Consider the following 16,229-nt stretch of genomic DNA (forward strand, 5'->3'; position numbering starts at 1 on the left):
CCATTACCTTGGATTCCCCTCAGGACCTGTTCCCCTGTTCTACTCAGCCAACTCCAACCTCACTCTACACTCCTGGTTTTTGCAACTCATCTGAGCTATCCCGGTTCTGCACTCCCCATTTCTCTGTAATCAATAAACCTTTATGTGCAATCATCCCGGCTTCCTCTTCTGAGTCCGCTCTTGGGTTCCCCCCCTTCGCTCATCGTAATGAATTGAGATGATAATGTTATTTATTGTAAACAATCTTGGCAATCAAACAATTAGACAGTACAGCAATTTCATGTGACGTAGCAAATTTAAAAAAAAGTTATCTGAAACTATTTTGTTGTGTAATAAATGGGTAGATTAGTGTTGTGTTTCTCAATCCTGGTCCTGGGGACCTAAAGGGGTACACATTTTGATTTGTTGCCTTGGCATTACAGAGCTGATTGAAATATCAACGCTTGATGATAAGTTGATCAGCTCTGGGCAATCAGTGACTGGCAGACACTTCAGTGAGGCTTGAATGTAGCCTCTTGGGTCCGACGGGACTACCCGTGTTTGTTTGGTTAAATCCGTCGTTTTGTCCCCCCCCCCCCCACCCCCGTACATTTTTTAAATGTTTTAATGTGTTTATTTTTGTCACCAACCATAGAGAACATAACTAAACTACTTGGGCTGGCTGACCAAGAAGTCAATCAGGATACAGATGATTTAGCCTGACCTATAGGACCCCTGGACACTGCGACTGTAGAGTTAGCAGTAGGCTGGCTCGATGTTTTCCTAACAATATTTACAGATTCATTGGGTAACATGGGTGAAAGTCCGTTTCTTTTATACAAATGTGAGAAGCGGTGTATATATCATTAGATTCTTTGATACACTGCAAATGTATTTAAATTCAAATATAATAATAGGTTCATTAAGTAGACACTTTTATCGTACGTTTTTGATCCATTTAGCTAGTGATAAGAATAACAAAAAGAGTAAAGTAATTCAAAACCATTCTATAAGCCAATGTTAAAAACAGCAAGTTATGTGGCCCATCCAGGAATCAGATTCACAACCTTGGTGTTACAAGAACCATGCACCAGCCAACTGTCTTACTAACTAAGCCTTGAAAATACATTTACCCAGAAAAAAGACTTACATAAACATGACTTTATAGTTTGGTAGATTTTTCATAGTCATAATCATCCACTTTGCAGCCTTTTTCTATCTTCGTGGCGATAGTCACATTTCTACAGGAAAAAGGAGATATCAATGACACCAAGCTTCAAAAGACAACAAAAAGTTATACATCCTTAAACAACTTCTTTGTAACTTATTTTGATTCTCCATCTGCCTCATATATGAACGAATTACATTTTTACATTTTAGTCATTTAGTCATTTACAGTAGAGTGCATATATTTTATTACATTTACATACTGAGACAAGGCTATCCCTACCGGCCAAACCCTCCCTAACCCGGACGACGCTATGCCAATTGTGCGTCGCCCCACGGACCTCCCGGTTGCGGCCGGCTGCGACAGAGCCTGGGCGCGAACCCAGAGACTCTGGTGGCGCAGCTAGCACTGCGATGCAGTGCCCTAGACCACTGCGCCACCCGGGAGGATGCCTTCTTATAGTTCCACAACACTCCTACAAATGCAAAAATGATCTGCCAAGTCTTATCTATGTGCATCTTTCCTCACATATCCTCTGGTACCACCTACCTGTTCCCTTCGGCCTCATCTGTAGAGTCAGGAAGTTCTGTCCTCCTGGTCTCAGGAAGCAGAAAGACCAGAGCCCCACCAACCAATGACAGGCTGCTGAACACGATAGTGGGGATAGACCAATGGTATGTGGCCAATATGTTGAGCATTGGAGACAGCATTCCAGCAATTCTGATCGCTATTGAGCCCAAGCCTGTGGCCGTTTGTCTGAATGAATGAAGGAGCAAAGGATGTGATACATTAAAGGTTATTAAACCATGTAAAATAAGTTATATTTATGAGCCTTATATGTACATGTATATATAAGATAAATATATTTATACACACAAATACACACACACACATATATATATATATATATAAATATATTTATATATATATATATATATATATAAATATATTTATATATATATATATATATATATAAATATATTTATACACACAAATACACACACACACATATATATATATATATATATATATATGTGTGTATGCATTGGGAAAGCATTCAGACCCCTTAACTTTTTCCACATGTTGTTATGTTACAGCCTTCTTCTAAAATTGATTGAACAGTTTTCCCCCTCATCAATCTACACACAATACCCCATAATGACATCACAATACCCCATAATGACATCACAATACCCCATAATGACATCACAATACCCCATAATGAAAAAGGGGAAAACAAGGTTTAAAAAAAAAAAAGAATAATCGAAAATATCACATTTACATAAGTATTCAGACCCTTTACTCAGTACTTTGGCAGAATTTACAGCCTTGAGCCTTCTTGGTTATGACGCTAAAAGCTAGGCATTATATTATTATTATTTGACCATGCTGGTCATTTATGAACATTTGAACATCTTGGCCATGTTCTGTTATGATCTCCACCCGGCACAGCCAGAAGAGGACTGGCCACCCCTCATAGCCTGGTTTCTCTCTAGGTTTCTTCCTAGGTTTTGGCCTTTCTGGGGAGTTTTTCCTAGCCACCGTGCTTCTACACCTGCATTGCTTGCTGTTTGGGGTTTTAGGCTGGGTTTCTGTACAACACTTTGAGATATCAGCTGATGTAAGAAGGGCTATATAAATACATTTGATTTGATTTGACCTGTATTTGGGGAGTTTCTCCCATTCTTCTCTGCAAATCCTCTCATGCTCTGTCAGGTAGGATGGGGAAAGGCGCTGCACAGCTATTTTCAAGTCTCTCCAGAGATGTTTGATAGGGTTCAAGTCCAGGCTCTGGCTGGGCCACTCAAGGACATTCAGAGACTTGTAACGAAGCAACTCCTGCGTTGTCTTGGCTGTGTGCTTAGGGTTGTTGTCCTGCTGGAAGGTGAACCTTCGCCCCAGTCTGAGGTCCTGAGCGCTCTGGAGCAGGTTTTCATCAAGGATCTCTCTGTATTTCGCTCCGTTCATCTTTCCCTCGATCCTTACTAGTCTCCCAGTCCCTGCCGCTGAAAAACATCCCCACAGCATGATGCTGCCACCACCATGCTTCACCGTAGGGATGGTATTGGCCAGGTGATGAGCGGTGCGTGGTTTCCTTCAGACGTGACGCTTGGCATTCAGGCCAAAGAGGTCAATCTTGGTTTCAACAGATCAATGAATCTTGTTTCTCATGGTCTGAGAGTCCTTTATGTGCTTTTTGGCAAACTCCAAGTGGGCTGTCATGTGCCTTTTACTGAGGAGTGGCTTCCATCTGGCCACTCTACCATAAACGCCTGATTGGTAGAGTGCTGCAGAGATGGTTATCCTTCTGGAAGGTTCTCCCATCTCCACAGAGGAACTCTGGATCTCTTTCAGAGTGACCAACGGGTTATTGGTCACCTCCCTGACCAAGGCCCTTCTCCCCCTATTGCTCAGTTTGGCCGGGCTGCCATCTCTAGGAAGAGTGTTGGTAGTTCTAAACTTCTTCCATTAAGAATGATGGAAGCCACTGTGTTCATGGGGACCTTCAATGATGCATGAATTTTTTGGTACCCTTCCCCAGATCTGTGCCTCAACACAATCCTGTCTCGGAGCTCTACGGAAAATTCTTTCAACCTCATGGCTTGGTTTTTGCACTGTCGACCTTATATAGACAGGTGTGTGCCTTTCCAAATCATGTCCAATCAATTGAATTTACCACAGGTGGACTCCAGTCCAGATGTAGAAACATCTCAAGGATGATCAATGGAAACAGAATGCACCTAAGCTCAATTTCGAGTCTCATAGGAATGGTCTGAATACTTATGTAAATACGGTATACATATATTTAATTTTTTGCTTTCTCATTATTGAGTATTGTGTGTAGATTGATGATTGATAAAAATAAAAAAATCAAGTTTAGAGTAAGGCTGACAAAAAAGTGAAGGGGTCTGTATACATGTATATAGAAATATACAGGTCTTACCTAACAGAGGTGGGAAACAGCTCCTGAACATAGACGTTGCATATGGATCCAGCATTGTTCATGAAAAACCTCCCAGCAGTAGCAAGAGCAGTAATAGCAACAGCGTTGTCTAAAATAGAGTTAACATACTGCACATCAACATGTTTTCTCATCTCTGTATGATCAGTCCACTGCCTCGGTAGATATTTTATGTACAGTACCAGTCAAAAGTTTGGACAAACCTACTCATTCCAGGATTTTTTTATTTTGTTGATTTATTTATTTTAAATTTTATCCCCTTTTCTCCCCAATTTTCGTGGTATCCAATTGCTAGTAATTACTATCTTGTCTCATCGCTACAACTCCCGTACGGGCTCGGGAGAGACGAAGGTCGAAAGCCATGCGTCCTCCGAAGCACAACCCAACCAAGCCGCACTGCTTCTTAACACAGCGCGCCTACAACCCGGAAGCCAGCCGCACCAATGTGTCGGAGGAAACACCGTGCACCCGCCCCCCTCGGTTAGCGCGCACTGCGCCCGGCCCGCCACAGGAGTCGCTGGAGCGCGATGAGACAAGGATATCCCTACCGGCCAAACCCTCCCTAACCCGGACGACGCTAAGCCAATTGTGAGTCGCCCCACGGACCCCCCGGTCGCGGCCGGCTGTGACAGAGCCTGGGCGCGAACCCAGAGACTCTGGTGGCGCAGCTAGCACTGCGATGCAGTGCTCTAGACCACTGCGCCACCCGGGAGGCCCATTCCAGGATTTTTCTTTATTTTTTTTTACTATTTTCTACATAGTAGAATAATGTAATAATGAAGACATAAAAACTATGAAATAACACATATGGAATCATGTAGTAAAAAGTGTTAAACAAATCAAAATATATTTTATATTTGAGATTCTTTAAAGTAGCCACCCTTTGCATTGATGACAGCTTTGCACACTCTTGGCATTCTCTCAACTAGCTTCATGATGTAGTCACCTGTAGTGTCACATGGAGTGTGCAAATCTGTCATCAAGGCAAAGGGTAGCTACTTTGTAGAGTTTAAAATCTAAAATGTATTTGGATTTGTTTAACCATTTTTTGGATTACTACATGATTCCATATGTGTTATTTCATAGTTTTGATGTCTTCACTATTATTCTACAATGTAGTGTCATGACTCTCTCTCCATGGTGAGGATGAAAGTGCCAGATCAGCTTGGCACATGGCTGACAGACAGCCAGACTCTGGTTTTATGACTTAACAGCAGCTCATAAATAGCAAGCAGAAACATTCTCTTTCTTGCCCTGCGGTATTGGGAAAGAAATCCCTTTGTCTACAGAAGATCTTTGCTGCCAAAAACTCTAACGGCCAAAGAATGAACTTTGGAACAATATTCATGAGGTAAGAATATTAACTTCACTTGGGTAGGGGGCACTATTTTAACTTCTGGATGAAAAGTGTGCCCAAAGTAAACTGCCTGCTACTCAGGCCCCAAAGCTAGGATATGCATATAATTGGTAGTTTTGGATAGAAAACACTCTAAAGTGTGAGTATAACAGAACTGATTTGGAAGGCAAAAACCTGTAAAAAATCCATCCAGGAAGTGGGATTTTTTTATGTTTGTAGTTTTGTATTGAATGCCATTACAGTATCCATTGACTTAGGATTCAAATAATTGCACTTCCTATGGCTTCCACTAGATGTCAACAGTCTTTAGAAATTGTTTCAGGCTTGTATTCTGAAAAATGAGGGAGTAAGACCACTCTGAAGGAGTGGACCATTCAGTGTCCCAGAGATTTTTCATGCGCGAGACCGAGAGCCCGCCTTTCTTGTTTACCTTTTATATTGACGACGTTATTGTCCAGTTGAAATATGATTAATTATTTAGGCTAAAACAACCTGAGGATTGATTATAAATACCGTTTGACATGTTTCTATGAACTTTACGGATACTATTTGGATTTTTCATCTGCCTGTTGTAACTGCGTTTGAGCCTGTGGCTTACTGAACAAAATGCTCGAACCATACGGAGGTTTTTGGATATGAACAGGGACTTTATTGAACAAAACAAACATGTATTGAGTAAATGGGAGTCTTGTGAGTGCAACCATATGAAGATCATCAAAGGTAAGTGATTAATTTTATCACTATTTTTGACTTGTGTAACTCCTCTCTACTTGGCTGGTAACTGTTTGTAATGATTTGTCTGCTGGGCGCTGTTCTCAGATAATTGCATGGTATGCTTTCGCCGTAAAGCCTTTTTGAAATCTGACACCGTGGTTGGATTAACAAGAAGTCCATCTTTCAACCAATGTATAACACTTGTATCTTTTATGAATTTGTATAATTAGTATTTCTGTTTTTTAATTTGGTGCTCTGCAATTTCACTGGATGTTGGCCAGGTGGGACGCTAGCATCCCACGTACCCTAGTGAGGTTAAGAATGGTCTGTGGGATCTAAAGAATAATCCTGTCATATGGTTTATTATGTTGTGATGTCATTAAGAATGGTATGACAAAGTAACTGTAACTCGGAAAGTGTATGCGTCCTTTGTATCAAGTTTACATCTAAATGTGGTATAAAATATATGATTAAATATGAGAATACTTTTGTGAAGGTAGCAATGTGATTTTAGCCTTCTAAATTAGATAATTGTTTTTCATATAAACGTGTGCCCAGTCAGTAGCCACGCCCAAGTGAGCTCAGAGTTTGTGTCAGCATGATGGAACGCCCCCTTTGGTCAGAGCGCTTAAAAGGACTCGCTAAGAATTAACATTAACATTTCAAAAAGACATGAGACCGTGGTCCACACCTTGAAATGGTTAGAAACGTTGTACTGAGACCATACAGCATGGAGCGGTGGCTACACGGCTGAAAATGGTTTTTAAACTCTACAGACCAGCCTGACACACGTGGTGAGCTGAACGTTACGAAATGATTTAACCTGTTGAGGATGGGGGCGCTGTTGTCACTATTTATGCTAATCGTGTAATTTTTGAAACGGCTTCCCACAAAATTCTTGATCGTACAATATGCATATTATTATTATTATTGGATAGAAAACAGTCTATAGTTTCTATAGGAGTTGAAATTTTGTCTCTAAGTGGAACAGAACCCATTCTACAGCAATTTCCCTGACATGGAGTCAGATTTCAGAAATTTTGGCCCCTGATCTGGAGTCAGTTAAAAGGTCACAGTTATTGCTATTAGTATACGGACACTGCTTACGTCTTCCCCTGGATGCCTTTACGTGATGACGATTTGAATGGGGTCGATTGCGCGTTCACAGGCACTACAAATTAAAAAAACCTGTAGCTAGGAACTCTTTTCTTGCTGCGTAATGCGCCTGGAGGACATCGACCCGCACTTGTTCCAAGCATTAGTGGAGGGAGTAATATTACTCTGGTCATGTTTCTACTCGTTATGGGAGTTAAAAACATCATAAGGTAGTTAATTTAAAGCGTTTTATAGCAATTTATATCCGTTTAGTGCGATTTTGGGACATTTATTTCTGAAACGCTGTGAATTGCTGGGCACGCTTCCAGTTCATCCCGAACGCAGTTGGCATTTCCACATGGCAAGAGGACAGCTTTCCACCAAAAGACGATTAGACCCAAGAAAGGATCCTTTGCCCAAGATACTGATGGAAGAACAGCTCAAAGTAGGACATTTTTATTATGATAAATCGTGTTTCTGTCGAAAAATGTTAGTGGCTTAGGACGCCATGTTTTTTGACGTAGCTTCGCTTGGCGCAAACTGTATTGAAAAGTAAGGATAATTTAAAAAATGTAATTCCGCGATTGTATTAAGAATTAAATTGTCTATCAATCCCTGTCCACCCTATATTTTTTAGTCACGTTTATGAGTATTTATGTATAAGAGTAGATCACTGTCTAATATGGCGCATGGACATTTTCTCACCAGCTGGGCTACATTTCACATTGTCTAACCATGATTTTGGTGGCTAAATATAAACATTTTCGATCAAACTCTATATGGATTGTGTAATATGATGTTACAGGAGTGTCATCTGAAGAATTCTGAGAAGGTTAGTGAAAAAATTAATTTATTTTGGCGATGTTGACGTTATAGCTCACTTTGGCTAGAATCAATGTGCTATGTGCTATGTGCTATGCTAATATAACGATTTATTGTGTTTTCGCTGTAAGACACTTAGAAAATCTGAAATATTGTCTGTATTCACAGGATCTGTGTCTTTCGATTAGTGTATGCTGTGTATTTTTACGAAATGTTTGATGATTAGTAAGTAGGTAAACACGTTGCTCTATGTAGTTTTTCTAGTCCATTTGTGACGGTGGGTGCAATTGTAACCTATGCCATCTACCTGAAATATGCACTTTTTTCTAACAAAACCTATCCCATACCATAAATATGTTATCAGACTGTCATCTGATGAGTTTTTTTCTTGGTTAGGGGCTATAAATATCTTAGTTTAGCCGAATTGGTGATAGCTACTGGTGTTGGTGGACAAATAAAAGATGGTGGATTATGCTAATGTGTTTTTAGGTAATAGATGTACATCTTTACATATTGTGTCTTCCCTGTAAAACATTTTAAAAATCGGACATGTTGGCTGGATTCACAAGATCTGTGTCTTTCATTAGCTGTATTGGACTTTAATGTGTGAAAGTTAAATATTTAAAAAAAATATTTTTTTTGAATTTCGCGGCACTGGTTTTTCAGTGGGGGTGGGGGGGGAGTGCCGCTAGCGGCACCCTCATCCTAGACAGGTTAAAGTCTACAGACCAGAAAACATGGGACAATAGTCCATACGTTTGAAATGGTGAAACTCTCTCTCAATCTCTACAGAAGAAGATAACCTCATCTAGGAGACCAGAAACATTCACAGTCTGCAGCTGTGCATGTAAAAAGTGTCCTAAAAACACGAGGTGGGAAGGAAGAATCCCTCTGCCACAACCGTTGGTACTTCTGAAGTATTTATCTAACGAACACTCCAAGACCAGAGAAGCTCTACAACTAAGAAGGACATTGTGATCTCTGGTGTACAACCAGAGCCTTACATCGAGCTACTACCCGTAGATGGATCGATTGGTTTCAACAGAGTTGACAGAGAAAGACAGCTACGCGTAAATATATATTGCATTTCTAATCTGAATGAGCGGTGGTTAGGGTGCTAAGTATTATGGTTGCTGTGAGCATAGTTTCTAAATGTATGCATTATAAGTTGACTCTCTTTGTCTCTCCATCTCTTTCTTTCCCCACCCCTTTTCCATTGTGTAACAAGCCGTCATGTCGTGTCAGTCCACTAGGGACTTTTATCTCATGTATGTATTCTGTGTTATTATTTAGATAGTTAGTAAATAAATAATTAAGCCAATTTGTGTATTGATGGTTCAGCAATAAGGGCTAGGGTTCTTGCGACGTTCAGAATGAGACTGATGAGGTAATAGTGATTAATAAGTGACTGTTCAGAATGAGACTGATGAGTTAATTTTGATTAATATGTGACTGCTCAGAATGAGACTGATGAGGTAATAATGATTAATAATTGACTGTTCAGAATGAGACTGATGAGAGACTGATTAATAATGATTAATAAGTGACTGTTATTGATGTCAGAGATATCTGTATATCTTAAGAGTTTAAGTCGGGAGATAATAACTCGTTAAACTTTTCCTGTGGTTCCCCAATTTCCTAATGAGTTAATTGTTACATGATTAATTTAATCGAGTAACAAGGAAATAGTTAGTTTAATTCGATAAATAACAGTCATCAGATTAATGATAGTCACGTCACGACAGTAGAAAATAGTTAAAAATAAAGAAAAACCCTTGAATGAGTAGGTGTGTCCAAACTGTTGACTGGTAATGTATATATACACTGAGTTTACGACACCTGATCTTTCCATGACATAGAATGACCAGGTGAATCCAGCTGAAAGCTATGATGCCTTATTGATGTCACCTGTTAAATCCACTTCAATCAGTGTAGTGGAATGGTAGGAGACAGGTTTAAATAAGGATTTTTAAGTATTGAGACAATTGAGACATGGATTGTGTATATGCTCCATTCAGAGGGTGAATGGGCAAGACAAAATATTGAAGTGCCTTTGAACAGTCTATGTTAGTAGGTACGAGGTGCACCGGTTTGAGTGTGTCAAGAACTGCAACGCTGCTGTTTGTTTTTACACTAATCAGTTTCCTGTGTGTTTCCAACCTGAGCACTCTGGTCTTTTGGCTCTCCCACCCCTACAGGAGGACAGCTCCCGCTCAGCCCAGTCAAATCTCTTTTCTGTTCTGGCACACCAATGATGGAACAAGCTTACCCCTAAAGTCAGGACAGCAGAGTCTCTGCCCATCTTTTAAAAACGTCTGAAACATTACCTCTTTGAAGAGTATATTCAATAACTCACGGCAACCTCCCTCCCCCAAAAATACAAAGAAAAAACACTTCTCTTTTCCCACAAGCACTGACTTTTCTGATAAATACTATGTTGAGGGAATTGCAAATCGCTCTGGATAAGAGCATCTACTAATTTACAAAAATGTAAATCTATTCCAGTTGGAACTTTACCTTGTGGAACAGCCAGGATTAGGAAGCATGTGAATCCGCCAGTCAGAAGGGTGGACATTAAGGATATCTTCCTCCCCAAATATTCCAGCATAAAGATGCAGAGTATATGACCTGGTAACTCTGTGAGTCCGAACATGAGCTGTGTCAAGAAGATGTCCAGGCCAAAGTTCCCGACGTTGAAGGACAGATAGTAGTAGGAGAGGTTTGACAAGAACCTGGGATTTCAGAGAGACACACAAAAACAGAGATCACATTTGTTTGTCATATGATGAGATTTAGTCTGGGCTGAAAGTTGGCCAATATGAGATATTAAGTTATTAAGAGGTATAAAAGAACTTACCATGCAAGAGTAATAGTTAAGAAGTATTTCCTAAGTACAGGAGATCTGATGAGAAGGAGTATGCCTCCCTTCTGAACAACTTTCTTCTCAGCTATCTGGAATAGAGTTATCTTTTGAAGAAATGAATAATTATAGACACTTGAATCTCTGCTTCCAAAGACTCAAGTGTCACACTTTACCATAGAGATCCTATTCAAATACTAGAGGGCCTAGTCATAAACCTTCAAAGTTCCAGAATGGGTTGAAAACCGCAGTCATAGATGAGGTTAAAACCTCTTGGAAATAGGGTGCGCCCTTTTCACTTCTGGATAAAATTGTGCCCAATTTAAACGGCCTCGTACACTGTCCTAGATCATATGATATGCATATTATTATTACTATTGGATAGAAAACACTCTGAAGTTTCTAAAACTGTTTGAATTATATCTGTGAGTAAAATAGAACTCATTTGGCAGGCAAACTTCCAAACAGGAAGTGAAAATTCTGAAATGGGTCTCTGTGAAAGGCTTCGCCGATTCAATTGCCTTGTATTTATGGATCTGTATGCACTTCATATGCCTTCCACTAGATGTCAACAGGCAGTAGAACGTGGAATGAAGTGTCTAGCCTTATGTGGGACCGAATGAGAGCCTTTGGAGTATCAAGTCAGCCATATTGGCAGTATTCGGCCACACACTTAGGTTTGTCATATCGTTGCCTGCAATGCATTAAGTAGACACGAAGAAATGCTCCGTCTGGGACGTTATTGGATATATTTGTGAAAAACATCCTTAAGATGGATTCTCAACTGAGTTTGACCAGTTTACTCTACTTTTATTATCACTTTTTAAATTTTTCGTTCATGCGTAAAATCTTCATGGACACGTGCGCTACACCATGCTAGCCAAAGTTGCTAATTCGACAGAAGAAATTGATATTGTAAAACAAAACAACAATTTATTGTGGAACTAGGATTCCTGGCACTGCATTCTGATGAAAGTTCATCAAAGGTAAGGGAATATTTATGATGTTATTTCGTATTTTTGTGGACTCTTTGGACTCCAACATGGCGGAGAATGGCTGAGCGCTGTCTCAGATTATTGCATGCTGTGCTTTGTACTAAAGTTATTTTTTAAATCTAACACAGCGGTTGCATTAAGAACCAGTGTATCTTTAATTATATGTGCAACGTGTATTTTTCAGCAAAGTTTATGATGAGTTTTTCTGTTAGATTACGTGGCTGTCTAAAATTTCTCCTGACATTTTGGTGCCATTTGTTACCATGGCTGCAATGTAAAACCCCGATTTGTAGCTATAAATATGCACATTTTCGAACAAAACATAAATGTATTGTATAACATGATGTCATAAGACTGCCATCTGATGAAGTTGTTCAAAGGTTAGTGATTAATTTTATCTCTATTTGTGGGTTTTGTGAAAGCTATCTTTACGGTGAAAAAATGGCGTTGTGTTTTGGGCTATTGTGGTGAGCTAACATAAATATATGTTGTGTTTTCGCTGTAAAACATTTAAAAAATCGGACATGTTGGCTGGATTCACAAGATGTTTATCTTTCATTTGCTGTACAACATGTATTTTTCATAAAAGTTTTATGATGAGTATTTCTGTATTTCACGTTGCTCTCTATAATTATTCTGGCTGATTTGGTGCCATTTGTGACCATGGCTGCAATGGAAAACCCCGATTTGTAGCTATAAATATGCACATTTTTGAACAAAACATAAATGTATTGTATAACATGATGTCTTAAGACTGTCATCTGACAAAGTTGTTCAAAGGTTAGTGATTAATTTTATCTCTATTTGTGGGTTTTGTGAAAGCTATCTTTGCGGTGACAAAATGGCGTTGTGTGTTGGGCTATTGTGGTGAGCTAACATAAATATATGTTGTGTTTTCGCTGTAAAACATTTTAAAAATCGGACATGTTGGCTGGATTCACAAGATGTTTATATTTCATTTGCTGTATTGGACTTGTGATTTCATGAAATTATATTATATGATATCCCTGTGGCGCTAGGCTAGGCTATGCTAGTCAGCTTTTCTGATGAGAATGATCCCGGATCCGGGATGGGTGGTCCGTAGAGGTTTTAACAGACCATAAATGTCAACAATTTTGTTTTCTAGGAAAGTTATAAGTGCTATTATATGATACAATATCAGTACGTGTTGCATTGAAAACGTGTCTGCGTCCAATCATCAACTGATTTCAGCCAGTGTATGGCTGTGGATTCACTGCATTGTCCGAATGGAATGTTGGCATATTGGCAGTTAATTTGAAAAATGTATGTGTTATTTCATCTTAAACTGTCTGGCTCGCTAGCTAGCTAACACGTGCAGATAAATTCTTCAAATTCGGGATTTGACACTATCTGATCACAGCACTGGCAAACAATGGCTGGCCAGCTCCCTGACCTTTATACCAATTCCTAATTCATGCACTTTACCTTCTCTAGAATAGTGTCTGGAACTGGGCGTTTATTGATGGCTGCTACCCTGAGTATCAACTTCTTAGCTTCCTCTGTTTTACCCTGATCCAATAACCACCTGGCTGATTCAGGAATAACCCTGGAAACACAGAACAGGCAGACAATTTTACAATTATAATTAATATTGATAATCATTATTATTCAGTTTGGGTGCTGTAATGCTCATAAGAATTGTATCAATTTGTGGTGCTTCTGTTTGGCTTTGTAATGTCCCTAAGGTCTTCATCAGTTTTAATAGTTTTAATATTGGTTAAAGATGACACATGTACACACCATATGTATACGGCGAACACTGCTATTGGTGCAGCCATGACAAACTGAGCAAGTCTCCAGTCTCGAATGAAGAAGATCATGCCAGCAAGAATGCACTGGCCAACTCCAGCGAACGTCTGACTCAGACAAGATGCATAAGAACGTTTTGTCACTCCGACCCATTCAGTTGCTGTGTGGAAGGAAGATGTAATAATGTTAAACACCTTAATATGACCGGCTGACTGACAAATCATTGACTGAGTTCTGTTATCTCATGTTCTTTAAAAAAAAATATTATAGAGCATAATCTATTTGAAATGGACATCACTTTACCTAATATAATGCAGTTGATTCGAAATCCACCAAATGCGATCCCTACTATAAACTGGGATGCCATATACAAATAAAAGTTTGGAGACAAGCCTGTCGTTACAGTAAAAATTAGCATAATAACCATGGGTATCTGAGTTGCTCGTTGGCGACCAAATCTGCAAGAGAAAAGATGAGAAAACTGTATTGGTTAAAACTGTTTGAAAGCTCCTTTTGAAGGTTTGATGAATGTTCCTCTTGATTTACTTGTTTATGTTTGGTGGTGTTTTTTACAAAAAGAAAGAAAGAAACCAAGAAGTATAGGACATGTTATTCACAACTTCAAGTGTGCTTACGATTCAGCGAAAGGTCCAAACAAGAGTGAACCAAGAAGAATGCCAGCCATGTACACAGTTTGTGCAAGTCCGACAACGTTAGCTTTGCCACAGACAAGATCAAACTGCAACAAAATAAAATCTGATAACATACAAGCTCATTAATGACATGACATTATAAAGTCTTATGTTTAGTAAAAAAAAACATCCCCAACACTCATCTAGTCCTACTTACATCAGTGACGATGGTGGCTTCATACACTATATTGTTGTACACCCATCCATTCTGGCAGTCAGTGGTCTGATTGAGTCCATACTCCCTGATGGTGTCAATGTCCCAGTCTACAGGGGTAAACATCAGGCACCTACTGAAGGTCCCATCCTCCTGCCGGGGCACGGTCAGATTCAGCTGTTCCTCACTGCTCAGATTGGAACCAGCTCTAAGTATCCAGTCAGTGTTACAGTGGCGCTCAGGGTCTGACTGGATGAAAATCAAACTGGCCAGGTGGAAAGGCAGGACAAGATTCGGGAAGCATAGTCCAAATAGTATGAGCTTCTGGAATAATCCAAAGTCTCCAATGGTCCTCAGGATCTCGCCAAAATCAGCCATGTTGAAGAATCAACGTGATTCTCTGCTTGAGGAGCTCCAGAAAGAAGATGCTATGTAACAGAGAAGCCTTTATGCAAGATAAATTAATGTTTAACTTTACTTTCCCACAGTCATTCAGCAAGCATGATTCAGCATGTGTAAAAACAGGACTTTCTAAGAAGAACAGTTAGAAGGAATATAACCATTCTGCACTGTCCGTTCCCTAGTTATTAACACATGAAGGTTAGTCAATCCTGTAAATGTCAAGAACTTTGAAAGTTTCTTCAAGTGCAGTCGAAAGAACCATCAAGCGCTATGATGAAACTGTCTCTCATGACTGCTACAGGAAAGGAAGACCCAGAGATACCTCTGCTGCAAAAGATAAGTCCATTGAAGTTAGCAGCCTCAGAAATTGCAACTGAAATAAACGCTTCACAGAGTTCAAGTAACAGACACATCTCAATACCAACTATTCAGAGGAGACTGTGTGAATCAGGCCTTCATGGTCGAATTGCTGCATAGAAACCACTACTAAAAGGACACCAATAATAAGGAGAGACTTGCTTTGGCCAAGAAACACGAGCAATGGACATTAGACCAGCGGAAATCTGTCCTTTGGTCTGGATTTTTGGTTCCGACCACCGTGTCTTTGTGAGAAGCAGAGTAGGTGAACAGATGATCTCTACGTGTAATTCTCACTGTGAATCATGGAGGAGGTGGTGTGATGGTGCTTTGCTGGTGACATTGCCTGTGATTTATTTAGAATTCAAGGCACACTTAACCAGCATGGCTTCCACAGCACTATGCAGCGATACACCATCCCATGTGGTTTGCGCTTAGTGTGAATATAATTTGTTTTTCAGCAGGACAATGACCCAACACACCTCTAGGCTGTGTAAGGGCGATTTGACCAAGGAGTAGAGTAATCGAGTGCTGCATCAGATGACCTGGCCACCACAATCACCTGACCTCAGCCTAATTGAAATGGTTTGGGATGAGCTGGATCGCAGAGTGAAGGAAAATCAGCCAACAAGTGCTCAGCATGTGGGAACTCCTTCAAGACTGTTTGAAAACCATTCCAGGTGAAGCTGGTTGTGAGAATGCCAAGTGTGTGCAAAGCTGTCAAGGCAAAGGGTGTCTAGTTTGTATAATCTCAAATATAAAATACATTTTGATTTGTTTAACACTTTTTTGGTTACTACATGATTCCACGTGTTATTTCATAGTTTTGATGTCTTCACTACTATTCTACAATGTAGAAAACATTAAAAATAAAGAAAAAACATTGAATGAGTAGGTCTGTC

At 39.8% G+C, this 16,229-nt stretch overlaps 1 protein-coding gene across 1 annotated transcript; it reads right to left on the reverse strand.

The window, feature by feature from the left end:
- Nucleotides 1–1,030: 1,030 nt before the first annotated feature.
- Nucleotides 1,031–14,946, reverse strand: slc22a13a (solute carrier family 22 member 13a). Its single transcript, XM_055867727.1, has 10 exons — nucleotides 14,572–14,946; nucleotides 14,358–14,461; nucleotides 14,026–14,180; nucleotides 13,714–13,882; nucleotides 13,399–13,519; nucleotides 10,955–11,049; nucleotides 10,615–10,829; nucleotides 4,092–4,200; nucleotides 1,697–1,903; nucleotides 1,031–1,220 (listed from the first exon to the last, which is right to left on the reverse strand). The coding sequence occupies exons 1-10, from the start codon at nucleotides 14,944–14,946 to the stop codon at nucleotides 1,142–1,144; spliced, it is 1,629 nt and encodes a 542-aa protein (XP_055723702.1). The 3' UTR covers nucleotides 1,031–1,141.
- Nucleotides 14,947–16,229: the final 1,283 nt, after the last annotated feature.

Source organism: Salvelinus fontinalis, chromosome 17 (assembly GCF_029448725.1).
Source record: "Salvelinus fontinalis isolate EN_2023a chromosome 17, ASM2944872v1, whole genome shotgun sequence".
NCBI classification, from domain to species: Eukaryota; Metazoa; Chordata; class Actinopteri; order Salmoniformes; family Salmonidae; genus Salvelinus; species Salvelinus fontinalis.

Coding starts and splice junctions, on each gene's coding strand:
- slc22a13a (XM_055867727.1), bottom strand. CDS start 14,946: ATGGCTGATTTTGGCGAGATCCTGAGGACCATTGGAGACTTTGGATTA. Junction 14,462..14,571: donor AAGCCACCATCGTCACTGAT/GTAAGTAGGACT, acceptor ATTTTGTTGCAG/TTTGATCTTGTCTGTGGCAA. Junction 1,221..1,696: donor GATGAGGCCGAAGGGAACAG/GTAGGTGGTACC, acceptor TTTTTCCTGTAG/AAATGTGACTATCGCCACGA.